Consider the following 26,889-nt stretch of genomic DNA (forward strand, 5'->3'; position numbering starts at 1 on the left):
AAAACAGTCTGAGTTAATATTTTTCATGCAGTGTAATAATCAAGTATTTGCATTCAAGACAATGTGAGTCTGGATGCTGAGAGATGAGGATCTATATTAAAAGTTTTGATAAAGGTGGTTGGTATTTGACAGGCCAAAAGATTTGAAAGGCCAAAGCCTCCAGGCTACATCCAGAGTTTGGGTGTGGGGGAGACGGATCGACATTGTTGAGCATGTTTGTCATGGGTCAGGAACACTGGTGCTGTAGGACACTGACCTGCAAAAAGAAAAGATTTTATAGACTGTTCTGCATTTTCAGGAAAGCTGACTTCCACAGGTCATTTAATACACATTTATATTCTGTTGTTTGACTAAAATAACAATATATGACAAAGTTGTTTATATAAGGCTTACTTTTAAAAGAACACTAGTACAGAACAGTGGGGCATTGTAGTTATTTGAAAGCTGTAATTTTAAGGTCAAAACACTGCTTGGTGTTCCTTTTATATGACAACAATAGAAACACTGACCTTATGAAGTGTTGCCATGTGGCTGCTACGGATAGCTGCCATTAGATCACAATGCGCTGACCGCTGACCATTTTGACCTTCTTGCTTTTTCTTGGTTGATGGTTTTGGAGCATGTTTCACATCATGGATGAGATGTCCACTCTCCTTTGTCTGGTTAGACATCTTTGTGTTAAGTTTATCATGGCCTTTTTTTTCTGCTGCAGACTCCTCTTGTAAGTTGACAGCGTCAGTGAACTTTTTGTTGGGCACATTCTCCTCTGTTTGAGTGCTGAGTAGTTGTGGTAGAGAGGTATGTTTGGGAAGGGGATTGTGTTTCTGCTTTTGGGAAGCCGTGACCGGTCTTGTGTTGGAAATGTTTTGCGGATTGGAAGTCGGCCTGCTGGTTATAGCGTGAGGGGTTTGATCCTTTGTGTCATTCTGTCTTTGTATTCGCAGTCTTGTTTGTCTTTGGCGGTCTTGGTTACGGGTCAGGATGCTGGTGGCACTCATCCTGGGTCCTGGCAGATCAAAGTGGTATCCCAGCTTCAGGAGGGTGGTGTTGTCTCTCAAGAACTTCACCATCTCCATCTCCACCTGACCTCCACAAATGTGTCTCTGGTTGTGGAAGCGCAGCTCCACCAGACTGCTGTTCTGCTGGAGAGACCTGACCAAGGCCAGAATCCCTCTTCCTGACACATAGTTGGATTCGATGTTGAGGCTGGTGATGGAGCAGTTGTTCTTTAGTGTGCTGGCCAATGCAAAGGCTACCTGGTCATCTGCACGGGTGTTCGCCAGACTGAAGACCACAACGTGAGTGTTGTTGGCCAAAGCCTCGGCAAAACTAACGAGTGTCTTCTGGGAAATGTTTTCAATGTTGTTCAGATTGATTTCACTCACAGATTCATCGTTTCTCAGTATCTTCTCCAAGGTGCCATCAATATCAGTAGAATTCCTGCTTGGTCTGTCTTGCATCACATTGATGTTTGAAACATCTGTTTTTCTTCCATTAGATGTGCCTTTGCAGTAGCCAGTGTTGAGTATCTGATTATAGTTCTGCATTTCCTTTAAATTCCTGTGTCTTCTGTTTGGTGGTTTTGTCTCCTCCTCTTTGTTGTTGAGGAGAGCCCATGTCTCTGGAGAAGGCTCAGTGTCACTTTCACTTAAACGTTCCTCTTCACTCTTATCTGCCTGGCTCTCATCCACGTTCTCCTGTGTACCATCATGGAATGGAAAAAGCGGTTAAGCCTTGACATGCCACAAGCACTTAGACCTAATGAGGAAGACCCTGTTTGCCCATAATGTTGTTGTCAGTCACTGGGAAATACCCCAGGTTCTTAAAACCATGAGTTTGGTTGAAGGGTATTTTGATTGGGTCCATCAAAATTTAAAAAGGGAGCATTTACCATGGAGGGTGGGGTTTGTTTGCAAAGTTTTCCCTTTCTGCTGGATATTACAGGTATTATTCTGCATTAGAACATAGATAACCCAACCAGCATCAGATTATATGTTTTACAGACTATTTTACAGCATCAATGCATTTATGATTAAATTCCTGTTGTTCAGTTGTGCTAAACAGTGGAGAATTGCGAACATAGTTGGAACAGCATTAAACCACTAGAGTTGCATGGAATAAAAGCGAATATAAACAATTGCTAACTTATTTTAAAACAAAAGTTATTGAAGTGATCGGTTTTCAAATCATATCAAAATCAAGGTAATTGCTGTTTAAAAAGCAACTAAAAAGTTCTATAAATGTTTGACATTATGTTTCCTTGGACACTTTTGGGGCTTTTAATTCAACCTAAAAAACAAAAACATCTTTTGAGTTCATTATTACATTAGCCTGAGGATCTGAAGCTCCAGCCAAGACACTGACTTCTTAGTGGTTTGTCTAAGTCAGAAAACAGATTAAAAAGTGTCAGGTGCAGAGACTTTAGAATTATCTGGCCTCCTCATACGAGTATCTCCAGTAACACAGCTGGACCCACATTTATGTGAGGGCACAAAGACAAGGTCAGACAGAGCAAAATACATACAAGTGCAGCAAAATAAGAACACTGATTAGATATAGAGATATTAAAACCGAAGAAATAACCAAGCAAAAAAGACTAGATATTCCTCACTGAAGTGCCCTCAGGTTGGGTGAACAGGGTGTTGAGACTAGCAGGGCTGTTTTCATTGATCTTTGTGTTTTGACCAAAGCATGACCATGTTACAGATGATTCATTCATTTCTAAAAATATTCAACTCTCTCAATATTCCAGTATTCAACTCTCTAGGTGGACTTAAAAATGAAAAGTCAAAATGGATGAAAATTAGTGAAGAACTATTTTCTTTTAGTAACAACTTTGTGAGCTCTCATTACTGACCAGGAGTGAACAGTGATCAAAATGACCCTGTTCTCACTTCTGTGTTAACCAGTGCTGGTACATGTCATGTCCATGTATTGTGAATATTTAGAAATGCATATACAATTAAGTATGTATATCTGTATATCCATCACCTCCTTTGTTCTCCCACTCACCCGTGTCTTCAGCCGTGTGTTAGTGTCATTCTGAAAGAGTTTCAGCAGAGTTTCCCTGCAGAAAGGGTCCACTGATGGACGCTTGGCAGTTTGATCCCATTGTCTCAGACCAGCTGGAGTGTTTTCATCTGGATCTATCTCAGAAATATTTCTCTCCAGTTCCTGCAGCTCTTCAGTGGTGAGAGAAGCCAGCAGTTCATCCTCATCTATATCTTCATATTTATTCAGTACCTCTCTGTACCCAAAACTGCTCATATTACTGAGAGTACTCTTCTTACTCCTCTGTTAATCTAACAGCTCTGAGTGTGTCTGCATGTGAGAGAGAACTGCCCCTGCACTTGAATATAAGTGTGTGTGTGTGTGTGTGAGAGAGAAAGAGAGAGAGAACCAGAAAAGCCCACCATTAATCTCTCTTCTGAGTCCACTAATATAGATTAAGGGGGTCCTGAAAAAAAAATTATTTGCCAGTTTTGTGTCTGTGATATGATCTGGACAAAGGGGATTGAGTTTCATGAAGACTGTGAACCCATTAACGTACGGTCAATAACTGACCATTAAAAAAAACAGGCCTCATAGAGACATCAAAGAGCAATCTAAACTGCACTGTGAGTGTCACATATTATCTGCCTTTAGACAGATCCTCTGTAATTATAACAGCCTTAACTCTGGAAACATTACACTACGGTGTCTTATAGCAGGTATTTGTATCATATGTTGGAATAAACTGCTTTCACAGGCTGAAGGAAAATGACACCTGTTCATATTCTTTTCAATTTATAGCATATTGTTTCTTATATGAAAAGCCATTGGGATGGAAAATGCACATAAAAATAAAGAGATTTAAGAGAATTAAGAGAAATGTAACTTATTAAATTTGAGCTTGGAGTCAAAAATATACTTGAAAGAATGCATTAAACATTTCTCTGTTTTTCCCCAAATTTTTATTTTTCTTGGAAACATATTGGTCAGTTATTAATAGTCCATACCGATCAACAAAAATGATAAATGTTTATATATATATATATATATATATATATATATATATATATATATATATATATATATATATATATATATATATATATATATAATAAAGTGCATATTCTATTCACTCATCGGATGTAGCACCAAGAACCAGCTTTGTAAAAACCTAGTCATTGACACAATTTCACCTGTAAGACTATTTGTGAAATTATCGTCCAGTTTGTGTTTTTTGAAGTAATACATTGACAACAATTTGCAAAGAAAACTCACACTTTAAGAACAGTTTAGCTTTTTACTACAGACCTATTCCAGTAAATATAAGGTTAACTGTCAAAATCAGGAAGAATCCAATATTGTTCAACAGGTTCTGTTTTGTTCAGTTTACTCCACTTTTACCGAATGCCTGTTAGCTTAGGCTCCCACAGTCACACAGTGCTACATAGCTTTGGCTAGCACTGTTCTGAGTGTTTCCTGGGGAGGAATGGCCATCCTACTCACCCAGAGAAAGTGAGGACAGTCATGCTGTCTTGGACTCCATGTCTCCAAATTGCTGATGACTGTGCCAACACTTAGACAGCTGGCACACCAGAGAATCCCAACAATATATGCCTTGAAACTACTCCTGTTCAGGTACAACATCTAGAATCTCCCATATAGGTCATACTCCTTATACATCAGATAGCCCTGAAGTCCAGGTGGGAAAGCAGCACAGTGGAAGTTGGACGGGTCTCCTAGTCTGTTTGGAGTCATGTGTCTCCTGATCTCCAGTCTGCACATATGCTTCAGAGCACGAGGCTTTCCTATAGACATTTACACACACACAAAAAGCATCAGCTGCACCAAGGCATGTTAAGCTTCTTTGAGTATTTACATTTTAAATTAACTTTGCTAACATTGAATGGAGGCTAATAGCAATTTACTATAACAGCTTTTCACATAATGCTAATTGTTTATTTCAATTATAACAAATATTTTATTTTACAAATTGAGTCACTTTAAAATTCTGAGATGATTGATAATGAGTTGAAAGAACAAGAATCTTTTCTCTGGAACTGGCTTGTAACTCAATCATTCTCATACTCACTCACATTCAGGGAATGCTCCACTTCGTATCTATAATATTTTGTTTCCATGTTTCAGGTATTGATATTATTTTTATAATGCAGTAGCATCTGCAATAACTTTTGAGGCTCTCTAATGCAATACTTTTAATTTTCCCTTTGAGTTCCTCTTATGACATTTGTGTAGATTTGTAAAACAAGTACATTTATTATATGACCACTTTTTTTCAACATCTCTGTAGCCCTTAAAATAAAACAGATTTAAACTGTCTTATGTTGCAGAGATATGCTGAGATTGGCTGCTCAATACTTTATGGGAAGCCAAACTGCAGTAGGTTTTATGAGTAAATATATGTAAATTAGGTGGTTTTTGTGACTTAAAAATTAATTTAATTCAAAACTTCTGCTTGTGCAAAGAGTGACATAGTGGTACAAACAAAATGCATTTTGACAGTCCCATAATTTTGGCTATTCACCTAAAATGTCACAGATCTCAGGCCATTCTTTATGCTTCTCCAAAACCCTTTTCAGTTTTGAACAGATGGGGACGTGGCAAACATAGTCCAGAAGAATTCGGATGGCTCTTCCAGCATACTGCATCATCCAGGGGACACTGATGAAGTCACATAACTGCATAAATGAAGAAATGGGGGCTGGAATCATTATTGTGTACAAGATTCTTTCATATGAAGTGTATCAAATGTAGATCTCATCCCTTTCAGAACAGTGCATTGTATCTCTAATAATGCAATTTTAGAAGGAAAAACAAGATAATCCTTCAATGGATGTCAGTGGTAAATGAATTTATTTAAAATAATTTCTAAACATTTCTGTTGGCCCTTTCATTTTACACATTTCACACATGTGAAAGACCATCTGTGATAAGACCATCACAGAGCAGGTTTTATTTTGGTTGTTGATCATTCTCAGTGCTGCAGTGACCCTGATAGGGTGGTGATGTATTTTGATTGTACGAGTGGATCAGAAACAGCAGTCATGCATGAGCTTTTAAATACCTGTCACTGTATTCACCAAACAAAATACACCGACCAAAAATATCCAGCCATATGTTTTCTGTGACCACTGCTTAAGCACTAGAGAATAATTTTGCATCTATAAGGTGGACCAACAAGGTAAGATTGGTGTAAATATATTAAACAATATAGCGTGACTGTAAAAAACTCACTGGGACTTTTTCACTTGTGTTTTCTGAGTGATGACAGTTGCTTTGTGTTAAATCATGAAGGCAGCTGAAGCACTTGTCTGCGGCATAGCCACCATTCAGCAGCATCCTCATCATCATCTCATCCCTGAGACAGTACTGCAGAGCTGTGGGAAACACCGTGTCACTGACTGCTGTGAAGTAGCAATTCACATCAGCCTGACTGGCCAGCAGCAGTCGGACTATCTCATACCTCCCACTTCTGACTGCCACCAGGAGGCAGCTCAGGGGATCCAGGTCAGGTTTAGCCCCAGCTTTCAGTAACAGCTCAGTGCAAGTGATGTCTCCATTGGAGACAGCAAAGAACAGGGGGCTTTTCCTCTTATCGCCATAATTCTCAGAGATATGCTGCTCTAGAAGAGCATTCGCATCAAAGCCTTTCTCCAGTAGAAACTGCACACACTGGATATGGCCACCGTCTGCTGCTGAGTGCATGAGACTCTGGCCAGAGAGTCTGAGGGCTCTTCTAGAAGTAACAGGGATCAGCTTCCTCAAGGCCCTATAGATAAGAGAAATTAAATTAAAACCTAAAGGTTATTTGAAGAAATTCTAGAAGAATTCCCTGCACACCCAAGGTACAGAAATTGATCACTGTGTTGTTACCCCAAAGTGTAAGTGATGAGAAGTCTTAGGGAAACATATTAATGATAATTAATATGTTGACACCAGGCATAATATTTTATTTCACCATTTTAAAACCTTAGGATATGAAAATTTACAAAAAGCTATAAAAATCTAGAAAGTTTAGCACCCAGGTCCAACAGTTTTGCCAATACATTACTCCTAACAGTGAATCAAGCATACCAATAGGTGAACCTTTTTTGGAATTCCACAAAATAAGTCATCTATATAAATAAAAGTTGACTTTTTCAAAAACCAAAAATGTATTACAGGAAAATACTACTAGACCATGCCTTCTCATGTTTAATCATAATTAGGAAAGAGAGAAAGTTAGTGACAGTAGAGTGACAGAACAGAGTGTCAGTTAAAGTAATCTTGCTTCGCACACAGTACTCACAGGTAGTGTCCTTCATAAGCCGCTCGATGGACTGGTAGTTGTGACGAGAAGTTGGCAATGTTCGGATTGGCCCCATTTTGAAGGAGAAGGTCAATACAGTCAGGGTTCCCAGAGCCAGCCGCTTCATACAGAACACTGTCACCATTTGGAGCCTGAGCATTTACATCAGCACCTAATGATGTGAAAAATAAGTCTTTAGTTTAGAGGGGGTAATGGCACTTCTGTTTGAGCATTAAACATCTCTTTATGAAGAAATCATTCATTTATTGTCTGTAACCGCTTATCCAGTTCAGGGTTGAGTTCAGAGCCTACACGGAATCACTGGGCACAAGGCAAGAACACACCCTAGAGGGAGCGCCAGACCTTTCTTGTGCTCTCCCAGTGTCTGTGTGGGTTTCCACCAGGGGCGCCAGTTTCCTCCCACACATTGGTAGGAGAATTGGCTACTCAAAAAGTGTCCATATGGTCCTACAGGGTGTGTTTCCACTTTGTGCCTAGTGATTCCGAGTAGCGGTTACAAACAATGAATGAATGTCAACTTAATGTAACATAACATCTTCATTATTTCCTTTAGAACAAAGAAATTATGATTGCAAAAAGTTTAGCTCAAATCTAATCTTTAAAAAAATATTTTCTAAAAAATTGATAACCATTTTGACTGGAAATGTATTAAATAAAAGGTGGCCTCTGACATTTGCACCGTAATGTACGTCTATTCAAGTAGAAAAGGAATGTTATACACATAGCTAAACAACCCTTCAGTATTAAGTACCATCATGCCAGTCTGTAACTGCCATAGTATCAGCTATCGTGAAGTTTGAATTTGGTCAGCACTTCTGTCCCTTTTTATAGAGAAGAGTGTCACAGTCCTGATATGAAACTTTGCCCACACTATGGCCATTCTGGCAGCGACCCTGGACAGTTATTTCCACTCATACAGGACTACACTCCTCTCAAACACAAACAGCCTTGATATATTCAGCTTGTTCTGGCTACATATTCACAGCCATATTGAATGTAACAAGGCTGGCCTTTTCCTTTTATAATGTCTCTGGTATGAAAAACAATTAAAAAGTCACACAATTAAGATTTACATAAGGCCTTTTGAGATTATTTATCAACTTAATACAGTTTGAGTTCGATGATATACTACAAAAATACACAAGCTAACGTCAGACAGTGAAGTTTTGAGGCAAAGGAAAACTTGAAAAAATGAAATTAATATAACATCTATCATAGATTTTGATTATCGTCTTACCATTGTGAATAAGGAGGTCTAGCACTTCTGCCTGGGCATATTCTGCAGCAATGCCCATGGGGGTCATCCCACACTCATCAGTCTCTGAGACTTCACCCCCGTGCTGCAGTAACAGTTTCAGGCTGTCAATGCAGCCCACTTTAGCAGCTTCGTGCATTGCTGTCCACTTCTTCCTACACACCTGGTTCACCTGTGCTCCTCTTGCTAAAAGTGTTAATACTATATCATACGCATCTGTTCTTACAGCTGGAGCAAGACAAAACACAATATTTTAGATCATTACAGCAGATATTATTTGTAGCATTTTACAGACGTAGGTTTATACAGCACTAGGAATATAGCTCAAGGGCATTTACTGATATAGTGTGGTTTTCCTGCCCAAGCTGGAAATCAAAACTTAATCTGTCATATGGAGGGCAGCAGTATTACCCACTACAACATCAATCATAGATTGATATTGTTTTTAAATGTTCATGATTATCTATCTATAAAATGCAGATTAAAAATGTACATGTACCCAGCAGTAAAGGAGTGTCATTCTTCCTATTGGTCCTGTGAGGAGAAGCTCCATGTTCCAGCAACGTCCGAACAATGTCCACTAGTCCAGCTTGAATGGCCAGAGTCAGAGGAGTCTCCCCATCGTCTGTCTCCTCATCAACACTTAGCCTATAAGAACCTGGCAGACACATCACTGAGAAGCCATGGAGATATTCTTCACCAGCTCACTTCAGTCTGCCAGGTCACATCAAACATTTCCATGTAATATTCAGGCAAATGTTTCTAATTAATTCACAAACCCTGGAAAATACAAAATGTTGGTATTTGGTAAAATTCTCGCATTTCTGTTTTTAAAATGGTTTATATCCTCAAGTTTTGTCTTTTAAAAAAAGGTCATTGCCAAATCCACTGATCAGTGAGCCTCACTGGATAGGGACTAATACATGCTTCTTGAATGCCACTGAATAGCTTAATATGCAAGAGGAGAATTCAAACTCTCCAGATCTGTCACATTAGAAGATGCCCATACTTATTAGGGCAGTGAGCAGATTGATGGAGGAAGAGCGGGGCCTATCTACACACCTAGAGAGCGAGGCCAGTTGTTGTCTTTAGGACTCCTTGTACCATGGATGAGGCTTTACCAGTCTTACTGTCTCCTTATGATAGAGCATAATGTTCTTATGATAGGGCCAAACCTATCATAAAAAATTAGAGTAACAGGTGGAATAAAAACTGTAACTTTAGAATTTCAAAGTGCTCCTGTCAGGTCAGTGGAGCCAAGAGAATGAACAGTGAGTGCAGAAACAAGGAGCTGATGTTAAAGTACTGTGTGGACTGTCCTTGCGAAAATTAAACAGAAGTCTGATGGAAATCTGTGATGTAACCTGTCAGACGGAGGAGTTGATATGAATGAACTCTATTTAAAAATAAGCTGATTTTACTTTAAGGCCATTTCTCTATGTGTGGAGCTGAAAGATAATCACAGAATAGGACTTTTTCTAAACTTAATCATACATTGTTGGTGCAGCTGTAGCTGTAGCGGTTTCCTTACCATACAGCACCATCTCTAGCACCTGGACAGACTGCTGTACTACTGCTCGGTGGAGTGGGTACCAGCCATTGGAGTCCACTTCAGTGAAAGCAGCTGGATAGTCTGACATCTCCTGCAGTGTAAACAGGTCACCTGGGAGCAGAAACAAATGCCTGATTACATCTTTTTTTTCACTAAACGTATTATTATCTTCTTGAAGTCACAACCGAACATCTTGTAATGATGCACTGAATATTATGACAGACAAGCACATCACTACATGGCCTTGTGATGCATGCGGTTTATCCAAATTTATGAATGATTGCTTGCAGCCTCACAACACCCATTTCCTGGCAGACATTACCTCTTCTGATTGCATCCAAAATCTTTTGATTTTCCACACTAAAGTTTCAGCATAAAATAAAGGAAATTGTGAAAATGGCATGTAGAGGCATAAATAATGAGAGAGAATTAAAAAAGGATCATTTGTTCTCATTTTTTTTCTTTTCATACCTCGCAGGGAATTCATTAGTGAAGGCCTCCTCAAGGCTCATTTGGATAGCATAGTTCAGAAACTGCCCATCCTCATCCACATCATCTGCAGCATTCATTATTCTGAAAGCAAGAAAGGATATTTTTCACCACTGCAAGGGTTTTCATTGTAGATAAAAACGCAGGGCCATTCAGTAATAGGCAAAATGTGTGGTATGGGGAGTACATCAGTGTCCAGAGCTTAACAATTTTCTGGGACCTTTTCCTGGGAAGTTCATAGTAATTTCAATATGACAATTACTGAAATATATAATCATGCATGTCTTTATCTTCAATATAAAGACAGTTAAAATAGCAATATTTATAGCCTGCTTAAAATTAGCTATGTCTCTGAATGCTGCTGGCAAGGTCATATCTTACTTAAAAAAAAAAAAACAAGAAATATGTAACTGTTCAAATGCTAAATAAATAAATAAATATAATTAGAGGGTGACATTTTAATTTGTAGTGGTTTTTTTTTCCACAATCCATAGCATTTGAAAAAGGTAAGCTACATATTTTTGCATTTACTGCTCTGGCTTGTCAGTAGAGTAATAAGTGAAGATTTGTGCACCATTTTACATTCATTCATTCATTCATTCATTCATTCATTGTCTGTAACTGCTTATCCAGTTCAGGGTCATGGTGTGCACCATTTTACAGTGTTTTAAAATAGTGGTAGGTCAAATGATACATCTTTAAATTAGCTTAGGCTCCGTTTGTATTTTGTCACTGAAGACTCTAGCAGTACAGGCAAAACCTTAACCACTGTAACTCTTATAAACACCTGTTCTATAACTCCAAACAAGCTTGTAGATAAGCCTAAACCAAAACTTGAGTGCTGACCATTCACAGTGTTAAATAAACATTTGCATTTGCACATCCTGTAGTTCATTCAACAGAAGTTATTCTGTTCTGAGAAATTTAACTGATTAAAAGCATTTATACGAAAAGACTCGAGTGCCAGTAAAATACCTAATCTCACCTTTTGAGATACAGTTCCAGTAATGTCACGGGTCTTGTACTGCTTGCTTTAGCTGTGCTTTATCTAAACTCACTGCCCCCTCCCAAGACACCCTTTCACCAAACACATCTATTTTTGGCTGTCACCTGCTTTTGGGACTGACAAAAATAACACTAAAGTGAGCGGTTCTGCTTCTGTGCCTGTTTTCAGTAACGATGATCTACAAATAGGTTCAAGTTCATGAACAAATTTTGAAACTGCTCTACTACAACAGCAGATAAGTTAAATAATAAAGATCTCCTTTGGTTTTTGGTTGTTTTAGCTGGGTTTTAAGGTCAAGTCTACTACATGCCTAGCTGTTAAAAATGACTCATGTGGGCATTTATATGAATATAACCATCATGATGTACAATTTTCCACAGGCAAAATTTTACCAGGCTGTAAGTTTGATTCATTTTTGTGTTTGCAACTATGACTATGAATGCAGAGAGTAAGACTATGCTATTTTTAAGTTTAGACTACCAAAGGACACTGGGCTCTGGACAGGCAATGAATGGCCTTAATTTGTTTTCAGGGTATTTATGGAGTTATATTAGGGTCATAAGTTTTGTTCATTTGAAAAAAAAATCTGAAACACAATGTGTTCAAAATTAAAATAAGTGTAGGATGATTTTTTTCAGTTTAAATAGTATTTTCTCTGAACTTTGTCAGAGCAACTGGTTCTGTTGCTGTACAGGCAGCTTGTCCTGATGGAGTGGACGCCATCACCAGCAAAGTGCTGGAAAACTAAAGTGTGGCTGTGAAAGTATGCACTGTGACAGGGTTAATAGCTTTTTTACATCAATTGGTGTTGAATGTTGTCTAAAAGAGCTCACTATAAAGGAATTTTTCACTTAAGTCAATGTTTTACACTGAAAATTGCATATAACTTGAGTGTTCAGTGATATTTCTCATAGTCAACAGTGAGAAATGTCCTCCGTCTTCATTACTATGCTGTCAGTCATTATACCACGCCCCTCTCTGCTGATGTCCCGCCTCGCACATGAGAAAAAGGTCAGAAAAAACAAGCATCCAAAACTGAAAAAGAAAATAAGATCTGCGACTGAAAAAAAGATATGAAACAAAAAAAAAATAAGATCTGAATCTGAAAACATAAAATCTGCAACTGAAAAATATAAGACTTCAAATATCAAAATATATAGGAAAGTGAAAAATTAAAACAAATTATTTATTTTAAAAAATTAAATAATTGAATCAAAATTCTATTAAAACTGAAAAAAAAAACACCCTACACTTATTTTAATTTTGAATACATTGTTGCATTGTTGGGGCGGCACGGTGGCGCAGCAGGTAGTGTCACACAGCTTCAGGGACCTGGAGGTTGTGGTTTCGATTCCCGCTCCGGGTGACTGTGTGTGAGGAGTTGGTGTGTTCTCCCTGTGTCTGCGTGGGTTTCCTCCAGGTGCTCCGGTTTCCTCCCACGGTCCAAAAACACATGTTGGTAGGTGGACTGGCAACTCAAAAGTGTCCGTAGGTGTGAGTGTTTGTCGCCCTGTGAAGGACTGGTGCCCCCTCCAGGGTGTGTTCCTGCCTTGCGCCCCAGCGCTTTCAGACAATGAATGAATGTTGTATTTTTCAAAGTTCATTCTCAAGATTTATATATATATATATATATATAGTAAGTAAGTAAGGATATATATGCTTACTTACTTACTGCAGGAATGTCCAGTTTATGGGTCTGATTTTTTTAATCAAAATTTTTCAAATTGGAATATTTCACCACCATAAAATTTCAAGTTTATCAAGTGCCATACAAATATAAAATATTCAGACAAAATCGAGATTCAGATACTTACATCATTGACTTAGATCCAAATGAGTGTCTCCCATAACAGTGCTGGACCTGCATTTATAATTGTACTGATTAAATCAATATGGTAAAAACAAGAAAGGAGAAGAAGGAGAACCAAGCAAATATAACTATTAGTTTCTCCTTCTTATTAATGACACTGGCTGTAACACTGATTGCTTGAAACACAGATGGCACTGTAGATTTGGGGTCCACGTCAGTATGAGATGATTTAGTGGATTTAAAGAATTCATTTACATTTCTCAGATCTCCTTGCGCCCGATGATTCCAGGTAGGCTCTGGACCCCCCGCGACCCTAAATTAGATAAGCGGTTACAGATAATGGATGGATGGATGGATGGATTTCTCAGATCTGTCTCATAATAAAATATGGCAGGCCTCAACAATCCTCAAGGACACCACTGGCCACTTTTTTGTCATGGGTCTGGATTTAAGACACATAGATCAACATTGCCTTTGAGGACAGCGTGACAGACCTTTATTTAAAAAGAGCTGGAAAAAAAATTAGGGAGTTTAGTGGCGTTTAGAGAAAACACTCCATGCATTTTTCATTGGCTTTTATGAGAAAAATAAGAACTCTGAATCAGATCTTGCTATAAGAAGTTCTTCCAGTTTCTATGACCTTTCCTTTGTGTCCTAGCAGCATGACATATATGAAGTGGTGCACTAATAATTACAAAACTATTTCCAGTGTAGGTGGTTCATAATGAAGGCATTTTACAGACTAACACACACCAATTCTGTGGTTTTATAAGGGGTTACTAACTGTGACCACTACGTCACTGATAGTCTTTCGTATTATGAAAGCATTCATATCCTGCAGACCGATTGCCTTTTCTCAGGGTTCCTCTTAGGTCAGAATTCTCCTGAATTTCTTTCAAAACTGTCTGCACACAGCCACTGAGCTACAGATTAGATCAACAGATGGAAATTACTTTATGTTCAAGGTCACATTCAATAGGCCCACAGGAGAATGCCACTGTAATTTATATCTGAAATGTGTTCAAATACATCACACTCTGGATAATGTGACCATGTCCCTGACAATAATGCATCTGACAGTAAATTCATTCGAGAGAGACCAACAAGTGTACATATTGTTATCGGGATCTGTTTTATTGCATTATTACTGCTATCAAAACTCTATACACAAATATTAATGTGGAATACCTTGCCACAAAGATTGAAAAGCACATGCTGAGCCATGTGCAGGAGAGGCAAAATACACAGGGTGAGTTCCATGATGCACAGAGGTTCTCTGTCTAGACCCAGCACAACCCTGAACAGGATGCAGAAGGAAGCAGTCACAGAAGATGTATAAGTAAATGAATTAAGTGATATGCTTAGAGAAGAACTGGCACCCCCAGGGTGTGTTCCTGCTTTGGGCCCAATGATTCCAGGTAGGCTCTGGACCCACCGCGACCCTGAACTGGATAAGTGGTTACTGATAATGAATGAATGAATGAATGAATGAATGAATGAATGAATGAGATGTTTCGAGTTTAGACTTCTCCTGACATTAATGCTCTTTATTGTCCTGAAGTCCACCAAATCCTTACAAAAATTCCAAAATGACAAGTTTGTTAAAACTCATGAGATATACAGTAGCCAATGCAAAATTGTGTTGAAGCAGAACTTGAGGAGAAAAAAAAGCTCATTTAGTGACACTGAGAATTGGAAATTCTATTTGTGTGGCTAGGTATTATACTGTAGAGTTATGTTATGTGCATTTCTTTAGATTTTGTGCCATACTGTAAGTATAAAAATACGTTTGAAATGTAGTTATATATATATATATATATATATATATATATATATATATATATATATATATATATATATATATATATATATATATAAAGATTTTAATAATTCATTCATTTTTCTGTAAGCACTTATCCAGTTCAAGGTTGCGGTGGGTCCAGAGCCTACCTGGAATCATTGGGCGCAAGGCAGGAATACACCCTGGAGGGGGCGCCAGTCCTTCACAGGGCAACACACACACACACACACACACACACACACTTTTGAGTCGCCAATCCACCTAACAACTTGTATTTTTGGACTGTGGGAGGAAACCCACACAGACACAGGGAGAACACACCAACTCCTCACAGACAGTCACCCGGAGCGGATCTCGAACCCACAACCTCCAGGTCCCTGGAGCTGTGTGACTGCGACACTACCTGCTGCACCACCGTTCCCGCCCTTTTTAATAATCCCGCCATATATTAAATTAATAATATATGTTTTAAATATATATAGTTTTTGTTCATGCGTGTTTGCTTTAATGTTGATGTGTTATGCAGGTTCAGTCCAGTGGCAGTTGGACAGAGTCGTGTCATCTCCTATTTAAAGCGGACCATGCCACTCAATGGCTCATGGAAGTGGGCAGCAAATAACAGCAGTGTAAAGCTGCAGCACGACCGACTGTGCGTGGTGGCATTTAAAGGCTCTTTATGGCTGTGGGTTAAGTAGGAATTCTCAGTTTGACAGATAACCTAAGCCTTTTTTTTGCTGTCGGTGAGTAACTTGTCAAAGTCACATTGTCTGAACACGCTAATATACGTCAGTTCCATTTCAGTTCTGTTGACAGTGTAGTGACCAAGGGAACAAAAACATGGATTTGTACGGATATACTTCTAGTATGAGTTTAGCCACACCCAGCACCTCACACCCCTCGAAAAGTTTAAACACGAACCTCTCGCTGCGGTAGATATGAGTTCTTCAGTGTTATGGCGACTTGTTTTCGTTGCTTAAAGCTGCGCAAGTTGCGCAACAAGCGATTTCTCCGTCCAGCTGGATCCCGTGTTAGCGCTGTTACCACGGCAGCGCTCAAACACTACGGACTAATTCAGCATAGGAGAGTAAAGTAGTTAAATGACTGTTTATCCTCCAGATACTACTATATGAACGTTTTTTTTTGCAGCGTGGACGCGATAGTTGCATATCTTTCCCCCTTCATAAAGTACATTAAAAGATGGAAGGTGAAGAGGACAATGCGTCTGGGTCTGGTAAAATAGAGACGGGTGAAAAGAGTAAAGTGGTTAATCTAACCTTTACTGTAGACATCCCAACACAGAGCGCAACGCAGACAGAGGCTGAACGGGAGGACGATTCTGATGAATGTACTGATATTCAACAAGAGCTAAAAACGGAGGTCCACACTTTAACTACATCACTGCAAACAAATGAGGAAACACAGCAGGATTCAGCACTTACAGACCCGATTCAGGACACTGTTGGCCCTTCTGAAAGTGAAATAATCAAGACTTCTGATGATGAGGTTGGAAACTCTACAGCAACAGGTGATTTTTTTTCTAAGTTAAGAGCCCATGTTTTTCATTTATAGTGGCTCCTGGAAGTTTGTATGGTGTTTTGGTTGTAATATCAACAGTTTTCTATTGTTCTCTGCTCATTTCCAAACATTATGTGTTTCTTAGAGTTGTTATAATGTAGTAGTCACCATTCAGCAAACTGGGTTTAATTCACAGCTCAGAAAGAATCACCATACTACACCAATAACCTTTCGCAAGTCCTGTCTGAAAAATAATGAAAGCCTCCCTCTGGTCATTGATTAAACCCCTAAAAGCTCATGTGTGTTCATGAAATTAGAAATGATTTCCAAGAATGTAATCCCATAATTCATTTCAATTGGTTAACTGTAACACTTCACCCCTGCCTTCATTCAGTAGGCACAGATGTATGAATAAGCAACAAGTCCCTAGGACTTATCTCCAGGATTTGTTCCTTTGGTTTATTAAATTAAAAAGCCTGGCTCACTGAATTTGTTTTTGGAACACTGTATAGAGTACAGTGTCAGAGTATAAATGCTGGTGTTAACTACTTATTTCACACAATATGTCTCCTAGCCTATAAACAACACCACATGTACACGTTACCAAGGTTACCCATTTTGTCACTGGAGGTGGTCATTACTCATCATTCAAAATACAGGCATGGATCTTCAGTGTAACTAGGTTAGGGTTAAATGCCATAACTGAATAGCCATGTTTGATTTTGTGAAATCACAAAAACAATATATTAAGAATGAGCTGTCTTTAGTGCTTAGTTTCCATATCTGGGCTATTTGGTCTAAAGAATAAATGTTGCTTTTTGTATAGCGGATCAAAGTCTGAAAATGCATTTGCCCATGATATTGACCTATTTAAATATTTCTCAGCCGGTTAGTTTGAGTGGTATAGGTACATTGTCCCTCCAGAATAATGTATATTTGTTTTGAAACAATTTATTTACCTTGTCTTATTTACATTTAGACAGCTTTCCAGTTCTTTGTATTTAAGTGCATTTCCTCCAGTACATTATGCTTCAGAAACACACTGGTTTTAATGTGCCCACGTTAACTTTTTGTGCTTGATCCAATTACATAAACATGTAGGCAGAGGTCTCAATCTGCTTCTTCATAACAGAATGGAGGTGGAAAAAACAAAGGCCGTGCCTTGGTTTTGATTTGTTTAATTATATTTTCTATTGCAGTTAAGATTTTGCTCATGCCAGAGGGACAAATGATGACCAAAGCCTTTACCATTGGCCTCACAACTCAAGACCTGAAGAGTCATTTTGCTAATGAACTGAGAGTACCATCAGACATTATTCATATCACACTAAATGGCAAGTAACTTTATATTATTAGCTTGCAATATGTCTATACCAGCCACCATGGTATGCATTAGGCCAAGTATATCACATTTTTTCATTACACCATTCTCCAGCATTTATCATCAATGTGGGTGGATTCATTCATTCATTATCCAGTTCAGGGTCACGGTGGGTCTAGAGCCTACTTGGAATCATTGGGCGCCAGTCCTTCACAGGGCAACACACACACTCATACATTCACTCACACACTCACACCTACAGACACTTTTGAGTCACCAATCCACCTACCAACGTGTGTTTTTGGACTGTGGGAGGAAACCGGAACACCCGGAGGAAACCCACACGGACACGGGGAGAACACACTCCTCACAGACAGTCACCCGGAGCAGGAATCGAACCCACAACCTCCAGGTCCCTGGAGCTGTGTGACTGTGACACTACCTGCTGCACCACCATGCCACCGCTATGTGAAAAATGTATATTCTTTTTAATGGAGTAATCTGAATATTTACCAGTTTATGAAACATGTTTGATGCTAAAAAACAAACAAACAAACAAAAAAATAGATGATTGAAAATAGGATTACTTTTTTCTGTTTACTTGACTTTTGGCAGTTAATAATGATGTCAAGACTGTCTAAAAGCTTGTTGATGTAGGTATTTGCAGATGTTCACTGGAGAAATCATGAATAATTTTAATTTAAGTGGAAGGTAAAATGTGTTGGTAATGTGAGTAGCATTGGTATTACACAATTCACCCATGTTTTCACCCATTCCTAATGAATGTCTTTAAAATTATTAACAGCTAAATGCCAGTATTATTGAAGCTGGAACAAAATCTCTCAGTGTTTGTCAATGATCTGTTTTTTTATTTTTTTTTTACATAATTCCAAAAATATGTTTTGCATTGTGTTTAATGGATGACTAATGGATTAAACAGAAATGCTCCAGATTTTTTCTGTAAAACACTTGTTACATTTAGTAATTTAGATGCAATAAAATTTAATTTTGATTCTTTATGTAAAATTAACATTTGGCAATACAAGGTTTTGTTCAGACAGCGATGATAGGCCTTAGGATATTTGTCAGTCTGTTGTTTCTTTTAAATGCATATTTGAATGTATCTCTAAGTCTTTACTGTTGTGGTTGTCAGGTCAGACTGTAGGTGGCCACCAGACACTGATGGGTTTGGGAGTGCAGCCACACGGCACTGTCCAGTTTGAGATGAGCTCATTAGACCCTGAGAATTACCCTATTAAACCAGTTAAAGCCCAACAGGAGTGCAACATGCCTGATGTCATTACTGTGAGAGTGCAGACTGGTCAGTTCTAGGTTTCATTCTTCCAGCATTTACACACAAGCATCCTTTATTGCAGATGTCCATAAAAACGTTTATATTTCTTTATGTTTCTCTGCTTCTGTGCTTCTTACTGCCTTTTTCCAGCTCTTCCTTCATCCCCAGATGTAAACACATTTCAGGATGTAGTGGTAGAGATAGAGAGAGCCACCCTAAAGAAGCCTTTCCTTGGGGGATATCGTCACAAGCTCACTAAAATAGAGTACCACCATGCTGCAGTGCAGACTATTCCCAGGAGGAGACCTGACAGAGGTGTGGAGATGTTCAGCAGAGATACGCAGGTAGAGGTAGCATAAGTACAATGCACGCAAATGTTCCATAATAATTAAGAATCTTGTCTTTTTTTTTTTGTGAATAAATTTCGCTCTTAAATCACGCCTCTAAATGGCCCACAATTTTTACATTCATAATAATTACAGCTTAAAATTATATTGGTTATATTATAGCATAGCTTAAGGATATTCACAAAATATAAATACTAATACAACAAGAATGCACTGGGAATGTTTAATCAGGTATATTTTGGAAAATCATGTCACACTTACAGACAATGAATGAAGAAATGAATACATTTTATGTAAATTATTTACAACAAATGTGCATATACATTCATTCATTCATTATCTGTAACCGCTTATCCAGATCAGGGCCTCTGTGGGTCCAGAGCCTACCTGGAATAATTGGGCGCAAGGCGGGAATACACCCTGGAGGGTACACCTACCAGCGTGTGTTTTTGGACTGTGGGAGGAAACCGGAGCACCCGGAGGAAACCCACACGGACACGGGGAGAACACACCAACTCCTCACAGACAGTCACCCGGAGTGGGAATTGAACCCACAACCTGTGTGACTGCGGCACTACCCTTGTGCATATACAGCATTTTATATGTATATATAATACATATATAGTAGTATATTTCTATATAATTTCTAACCTTTTCACAAATATCTTTCACAAGTCCTACATTATAGCAAGCTTTCAGAAATTTGATTATGAAACATTTTTGTCATGTTTCAAATGATATACAATGTACACCAGACTATGAATTCCACACTTATAGCAAGTGAAGAGTGTAAGTTTATGCCTTCTTTTCTGGTGATTGTATTTACCTGCTGCCTCTCTTCTATAGACAGTGAAGCTGAAGAGCCAGGCTCAACAATGTGCCATCAGCACTTCAACTCAGATGACTAAGATCGGCTGCTACGTGTCCAACATGAAGGACAAACTCATCACTCCAGTAAAATACATCACTGCAGACCAGTTTCACAACATGAGGCTAAAGGCGGTATGTGTGTTTTTGTGTGTATGTGTGAGTCTTTTTGTCACTGATGTGTTTGATGCTGACTATAAGTGTCTGTTCTCAGGCAATTACGATACAGACATATGTAAGGCGCTGGCAGGCCCAGCGTTTAACTGCTCAGCTGCGTCTGGATAAGGAGCTACGTGTGGCCTGTGCAGAGAGAGAGGAGAGGCGGAAGGTACAGGAGAAGGAGGATCAGATCAGGTCTGAGTACAACAGGAGAATGAACCCAGAGAAAAAGGCAGACTTTGCTCTGCTCTACAGTGCACTAGAGAGTAAGTGCATGTGCTTGTGTCTTGATAACTCAATAAAAATCAAGTTAGTACAGATTTAGTACTCAAACTTTTTACTTGGGGACTCAATGTGCAAGGTTTATGGAGGGCTTATAGTAAAGAAATTCATCCTAGTTTTTGTTTAATAGACTAGTCTTAACAGCCCTAATGTAGGGTACTTTTAGTGGACCTGTATGTTGACACTGCATTTTATAAGCAGATTTTCACATTTAAACTCTGTGTGTGGGTTTGTATTTGTGTTTGTGTGTGTATGTTTGTGTGTATGCATTTGTGTGTGTTAGAGTGGAGGCAGGAGGAGGTGGAGCGCATTAATGCCACTCTGAATGGAGCAGAAAGGAAGGCAGCACTCTGTGCTCTTTTGCAGGAGGAGACAGGACTCATTGCTTCTATCGAACGCCACCGCATTGCTGCAGGAGAGAGGTACCAGGAAAAAGCAGTGCAAGCCTTCCTCAACAAGGTCTGCCCCCACTCAAAGCCAGCTTTATTGTATAGTGTAGAGGCAGGAAATATCCCATTTTCACTGTGTAACATTTATAAATATAATAAATGCACATTTTACAACTCATATTCGCCATTTGTTTGAAATATCCAGTCTACTATTTAGATAGAACAGAACATCTAAATATGAATGATCAACACTTGCCTTCCAGCAAATTCAGCCTGCAAGAATTTGTAGTGTATTGGCCAAGATAGGCCAAACACAACAGCAAACAAAAGATGAGAATACAAAAAAAAAAGAACACAAGATTAAAACTCAATATATCACACACTCAAAGTGTTTTTGTCTTCTAGCATAATGTTTTTGTGTTCTCTGTTTTGACTGATGAACTGAATTTTTGGTACTGAGAATGATGTGTGAGTTTTCATCAAATGTTTGCTTTGATGCTGGCACAGTGTGCAGCCCCTAAGACGTGGAGAGCGTTTGATGGGATCATGACCCAGATGGACACTCCTTACAGCCTCAGAGCTAAAGAGCTGCGAGACCTATACAACAGCATTAATCTGCAGTACCTGAGCCAAGAGGAGCGTCTTGACGTGTTACAAACCCTCAAGCACACTGTTAAAGTATTCTTTCACATTTTTACCATATATCTACATTTCTGTAAGAGGATTGTGATGCCTTCAGTTATTAATGTTTCTTAATATTCTAAACCGCTAAATTCTTTTTATAAATTGCAATGTACACTGTGTGCTGTAAATTCTGCCCAATACTCATTTGTGCTCTATATGTGTGAACAGGAGCATGAGTGTAAGCTGACTCAGCAGATTGTGCAACTGATTGACAGAGAGGCTGATCTGTTGATGAGAGGAGTTAAGGATAGTAATTTGGAGGGTCTGAGGAAGAGGATATCTACCCTCTTCCTCCAGTACATCAAAACCCCTGCTTTCAACCCTCAGGCGGCTAAAATGTTGCGGGTATGTATTACAGAGAAAACAAGGACACATACTGTTTTTGATACCAAGCACTATATAGCACCTAAATGTAAATGAGTATGTGAGTGTGTTACAGGCCAAATCCATGAGGTGATTAACACCTAAAAATGTCTTTGCTTAGTCCCACCCAGTTCTATCAAGGATCACAGTTAGCCCACTATACTGTTTTGTGAAATTATTTATTTGAGAATATACATCGATGAACTGAACTGATTACACGTACATTTTTCCACTCTGATGAATTTAAAATACACAGTCCACCAATGTGGCACACGGGTGGGTTTGTGTCTTACAATAACACATCTGTGTGATTTAGACATTTGTGGCATGATTAATATTTGAGTTTTCTGTTTTCTCATTTTTCCTGAGAGTGATTTGAAGGTTCTTAATATTTTTTTCTTTTGTTATGATTAATTGTAATTCCACCTGTTCAGAATTTAAACAGTGTATGCTGTTAAAAACAGACTGGGCTGAATGCTTTTTCAAAGCACTGCATCTTGGAAGCATAGTGAGTTGACTACCATATTGCGACTTGTGAATTCACTAAAGATGACTATTTTGGAAATGCATATGTACAGGTTTATGGTGTATATCCATATTTATGGAGGCTGAAATACTGTATACATGCTTAAATTAGTTATGTACCTGTTTCCTAAACATTATTCCCAGCATTTCCATTTGCTTCTGACCATAAATCACTTGAACACAGGTCAAAGTCATACATAGGATCTTCCAAAGAGGACCTGAAGGCAACACTAATTTGCATATAGACAAAAAAGATCTGAAAATGTTTTCAGTCTTTGAACATTTATTTGTAGCTACTTATCATGAGGAAATTATAATTAAAACTGATATTTGACATTTGATAAATGCTGTATGTCTTATAGCGTACTCATGAAGCTTTGTTTATTAATGAAATCAGAATCATTGATGTAGTATATTGTTAAATTCACATTATTTAAAAGAAAAATGACTGAAAAGTGTTGAAGACATAATGTATCACACCTCAGACTATTATTTTAATCAATTAATAGAAAATCCATTGATTAATTCAGTGTGTTGTGTTTTGAATGCTGATAAACTGGTCAACAGGGAAGCTAATATGCTTATAACCACAGAAACCTGTTTATATGTTGTTCTGGATTTTGAGTTACCAGCTAAATTAGCACCACAGCAGTATAATCCAGCTTCTTAATTGTCTATGGTTTTTTATCAACAGCTGTTATTTTTACAACTGACATTAAAGATGAAAATGGGAAGCCTTCTGGTTACTTTTGTTCTCACTTGACTGTGCCCTGTGCAATTAGAAAGAGTGTTTCTAGTGGTTTATTTTGCCATTCTCCTCTCCCAGGTGCCCCAGGACCCAGCAGAGTTAAGGAAGAATGTGTATCTGTGTCGTGGCTGCAGTAAATATCTGCCATGTTCTGAGTTTACTCTGACAGCGAGTGCGCGGGTGGTGGGAGTTTGTCGTCACTGTTCAGAACTGGACAATGAGGCCCGGCGCAGAGAGGACATCTCTCATTACAGAACCATCCTCAGACGCCTGCGCAAAGCAGAGGCAGAGTGCAGCCCAGACACTAAGATCACCTATCTCCTACAGGTATCTCTCACTAGTGTCTCCCTCCCAAAGAGACTTTCCACACACACATAGCAATACAGGCTATTTTTACCAGCCACTCTTCTAGCAAGGACCAGTCTAGTGAACACCCTGGCCAGAAAAGGCTATATGTGGAGAGCTCACTCTGCAAAGAACAGGTTGCTTTTATTTAGTTTGTTTTAACATATTTAAATTTATTTGTCTCATTTTAGAAAATAGCACTTTATCCTAGATGTAAGATGATATATTTTCTGTATGGAATTTGAATTTGTAGCAAAATTGCAGTTTATTTGTTGAGTTTAATATATTAGAGGGAAGGGTGGCACGGTGGGGCAGCAGTTAGTGTCGCAGTCACACAGCTCCAGGGCCCTGGAGGTTGTGGGTTCGATTCCCGCTCTGGGTGACTGTCTGTGAGGAGTTGGTGTATTCTCCCTGTGTCCGCGTGGATTTCCTCCCACAGTCCAAAAACACACGTTGGTAGGTGGATTGGCGACTCAAAAAGTAAGTAAGTGTGTGTGTTTCTACAAACACGTGGAAGTGTGGTCATGTTGAAAATGTGTAGTTGTTTAAAAAAACTAAAAACCCGTATTTTGATCAAGGACAACAAGATTTGACTCGTTTGCTGTATGTTTATACTAGGAGCAGGATCTGCGGTATCTGGTGGATGTGGTGTGGGGGGCTCAATCTGCTCTGAGCGCCTGGAAAGACTTATATGACCTGGTGCTGGTGCGCTGGGATACACTGTATGAGTGGAGCCCCTGGAACTGCATCCTGCTCACCAAGGACGAAGCAGCTGCACACCACAAAGTCGAAAACATAGAGAAGGTGGATATAAACTCAGCATTCCGAAAAAATAAATACACTGGGCATTCAGACGTTCACTCTGCAAAAACTTTGCACAAAGTTGTTCACTTTTAACCATTTATTTGAAATGTTTCAGTGAAGTGAATGCTGGTAATATATCTTTAATAAACTGTGAAACTGAGCATAGGAAATAAATAAATAAACAAATAAATAAATAAAAGTTTATTTTTAGTTGGTATGTGTCTACTGTATTAAAGAGTATCTTAACATCCAAATAGCAGTTATGTATTTGCTATGGTTGAAATTAGATAAGGTGAGTTTATTGTTTCACTCATTAATTGGAATCCAATGAAGAGAATGTACATCTGATATAATATAATTCTTGGCAGAACTCTGTAATTAAATTTGTGGTGTGAAAAGCTTCTTGTAATTGTGTAATGTACATTTTCACTAAGGGCCAGCAGATGGCAGTGTTGATGAAATCACCTTTTTATTTCTTGCTGAAAACACAGTGCAAGCTCAGCCGATTATTGTAAATAGAGGGGCAATCGAAATGTAATGTAGACCAGAGGAAACTGTCATGACAAAAACATCTTGAGTTCCTCAGTGACATCAGCAGCCAGGACAATTTCACTGTTGCTCTGAGCTGAGGGACTATGATTGGATATGCTCAGTCCGCTCAAAGAAAAAAGCAGTGAAATCTCATTATGTCTCTGTGATTGATTCGCTATACTTTAAGTCTTTATCTGTTAACTCACTGAATGTGAAATAAACTCATTTTACAGCTCATTTTATATCAGTGTCAGGGATTCTCTCTCACAGAGATAAGAATGTTACGCATGGAATATGTTGGCACTCTTGTTGTATCTGTTAAGCTGCAGAACTAGCATACAAGGCAGAAGATTATTCCTGTATGTTACAGACCGAATGGACTCTGTTTATAAGCTTGTTCTCAGATTATATTTCCTCCCCTTTTTTGCAGGCATATGGCATGCCTTTTATCCGCAACATCAAGCATAAGCATACTCTGGCCCGGAAGTATTTCTCTCAGATCCCTGTGATGGCCAAGTACCTTCATGATACGGACTCGAAGACTGCGGTCCATGATAACCTGCTGGTCACAAAACCCTTCACTGCAGCAACAAAGTAACAATACAACAGCCACAGGCTCTTTAGTGTTCAGGAGTTTGTGACTCTACCACTGTTTATTTTTCTTGTCTTTTTAAATGTAGAACACTGTTAAACAAATGAAATGCTTTAGACCATAACTTTTGTAGTAATAACCAATTGATAATGGTGTTGTGTCTGGTTTTGTGTTAGAGTCCTTGAGAGTTTTAGTTGCTTTCCTCATGGTTTTCTAAAATACCCCCAGCATGAAACCACTGAGATCCATTTTCACTCACAGCTTAGTTTTTATCATTGAATTATAGTATCATTGAGTATAGTATCCACTATACTTTCTTGTCAGGTTGGACACTGTATACATGGTACATTACATAAATAAAACATAGGCCCAAAACATATATCTGCTCCTTTATTCTAAGGTGTTTTTCATGTCAATGACACTAACATTATCCTGAAATTGGCATGTCCAGAATGCATATCGAAGTGTGTATTAATCAGTCCCATGACTAAACACAACATCCACATTAAGCTATTGAAATCTAATATGCTGTTACTTAAAACGTAGTAGTTCTAGGGGTACTAATTGCGAAGGAATGAAATTCAGCACCAGATATAATTGGAAGATGAGCAATCTAAAATATGCAGTTAGGGGAAAAGGTCAAGAACTGTCTCTTGCTTCTCATTTACTGCTCATGAAAAAGTCTCTTGACTTGGGATAGCATACTGTCTGAATAAGACTCCAATCAAAGTGTTCTATTTATTCTCTGTAATGGACTGCAAATTCTAAGACCTTTCTTGATGTACTGTGTTTTAACCTGAATCTCTTAACCAAAAATTGTTTTCTGTATTCGCGATAAGTAATAATATGCAAATGAATTCATGTAATTAGTTAAGTGTTCAGGATTAAGGTT

General features: G+C 38.6%; 3 protein-coding genes across 5 annotated transcripts; 1 reads left to right on the forward strand and 2 right to left on the reverse strand.

The window, feature by feature from the left end:
• Positions 1-116: 116 nt before the first annotated feature.
• Positions 117-3,267, reverse strand: lmod2a (leiomodin 2 (cardiac) a). Its single transcript, XM_066668140.1, has 4 exons — positions 3,013-3,267; positions 2,737-2,763; positions 510-1,694; positions 117-256 (listed from the first exon to the last, which is right to left on the reverse strand). Exons 1-4 carry the CDS (start codon positions 3,265-3,267, stop codon positions 227-229), a joined length of 1,497 nt encoding a protein of 498 aa, XP_066524237.1. The 3' UTR covers positions 117-226.
• An 865-nt stretch (positions 3,268-4,132) lies between these two features.
• asb15a (ankyrin repeat and SOCS box containing 15a) lies at positions 4,133-10,687 on the reverse strand. 2 transcript variants are annotated; one of them, XM_066668135.1, is made up of 8 exons: positions 10,597-10,687; positions 10,105-10,236; positions 9,073-9,231; positions 8,556-8,801; positions 7,298-7,469; positions 6,244-6,778; positions 5,534-5,687; positions 4,133-4,796 (listed from the first exon to the last, which is right to left on the reverse strand). In XM_066668135.1, exons 1-8 carry the CDS (start codon positions 10,610-10,612, stop codon positions 4,636-4,638), a joined length of 1,575 nt encoding a protein of 524 aa, XP_066524232.1. In that variant the 5' UTR covers positions 10,613-10,687; the 3' UTR covers positions 4,133-4,635. The 2 variants fall into 2 exon arrangements, with proteins under 2 accessions (XP_066524232.1, XP_066524233.1); XM_066668136.1 differs by lacking the exon at positions 10,597-10,687 and having other exon boundaries at positions 9,073-9,287; positions 10,105-10,202.
• A 5,155-nt stretch (positions 10,688-15,842) lies between these two features.
• Positions 15,843-26,889, forward strand: iqub (IQ motif and ubiquitin domain containing). 2 transcript variants are annotated; one of them, XM_066669219.1, is made up of 13 exons: positions 15,843-15,971; positions 16,517-16,756; positions 17,951-18,080; positions 19,221-19,388; positions 19,512-19,705; positions 20,555-20,710; positions 20,790-21,000; positions 21,300-21,475; positions 21,913-22,083; positions 22,258-22,434; positions 23,804-24,052; positions 24,689-24,874; positions 25,836-26,889. In XM_066669219.1, the coding sequence occupies exons 2-13, from the start codon at positions 16,727-16,729 to the stop codon at positions 26,001-26,003; spliced, it is 2,016 nt and encodes a 671-aa protein (XP_066525316.1). In that variant the 5' UTR covers positions 15,843-15,971; positions 16,517-16,726; the 3' UTR covers positions 26,004-26,889. The 2 variants fall into 2 exon arrangements, with proteins under 2 accessions (XP_066525316.1, XP_066525315.1); XM_066669218.1 differs by lacking the exon at positions 15,843-15,971 and having other exon boundaries at positions 16,061-16,756; positions 17,946-18,080.

The sequence above is a fragment of the Hoplias malabaricus genome, chromosome 4 (assembly GCF_029633855.1).
Source record: "Hoplias malabaricus isolate fHopMal1 chromosome 4, fHopMal1.hap1, whole genome shotgun sequence".
NCBI classification, from domain to species: Eukaryota; Metazoa; Chordata; class Actinopteri; order Characiformes; family Erythrinidae; genus Hoplias; species Hoplias malabaricus.

Coding starts and splice junctions, on each gene's coding strand:
- iqub (XM_066669218.1), top strand. CDS start 16,429: ATGGAAGGTGAAGAGGACAATGCGTCTGGGTCTGGTAAAATAGAGACG. Junction 19,706..20,554: donor TGTTCAGCAGAGATACGCAG/GTAGAGGTAGCA, acceptor TCTCTTCTATAG/ACAGTGAAGCTGAAGAGCCA. Junction 21,001..21,299: donor GCTCTACAGTGCACTAGAGA/GTAAGTGCATGT, acceptor TGTGTGTGTTAG/AGTGGAGGCAGGAGGAGGTG.
- asb15a (XM_066668135.1), bottom strand. Junction 7,470..8,555: donor AGACCTCCTTATTCACAATG/GTAAGACGATAA, acceptor TCACATCATTAG/GTGCTGATGTAAATGCTCAG. Junction 5,688..6,243: donor ACACAAGTGAAAAAGTCCCA/GTGAGTTTTTTA, acceptor TCATTTATGCAG/TTATGTGACTTCATCAGTGT.
- lmod2a (XM_066668140.1), bottom strand. CDS start 3,267: ATGAGCAGTTTTGGGTACAGAGAGGTACTGAATAAATATGAAGATATA. Junction 2,764..3,012: donor ACACACGGCTGAAGACACGG/GTGAGTGGGAGA, acceptor AAGTCCACCTAG/AGAGTTGAATACTGGAATAT. Junction 1,695..2,736: donor AATACTGGAATATTGAGAGA/GTTGAATATTTT, acceptor GGTACACAGGAG/AACGTGGATGAGAGCCAGGC.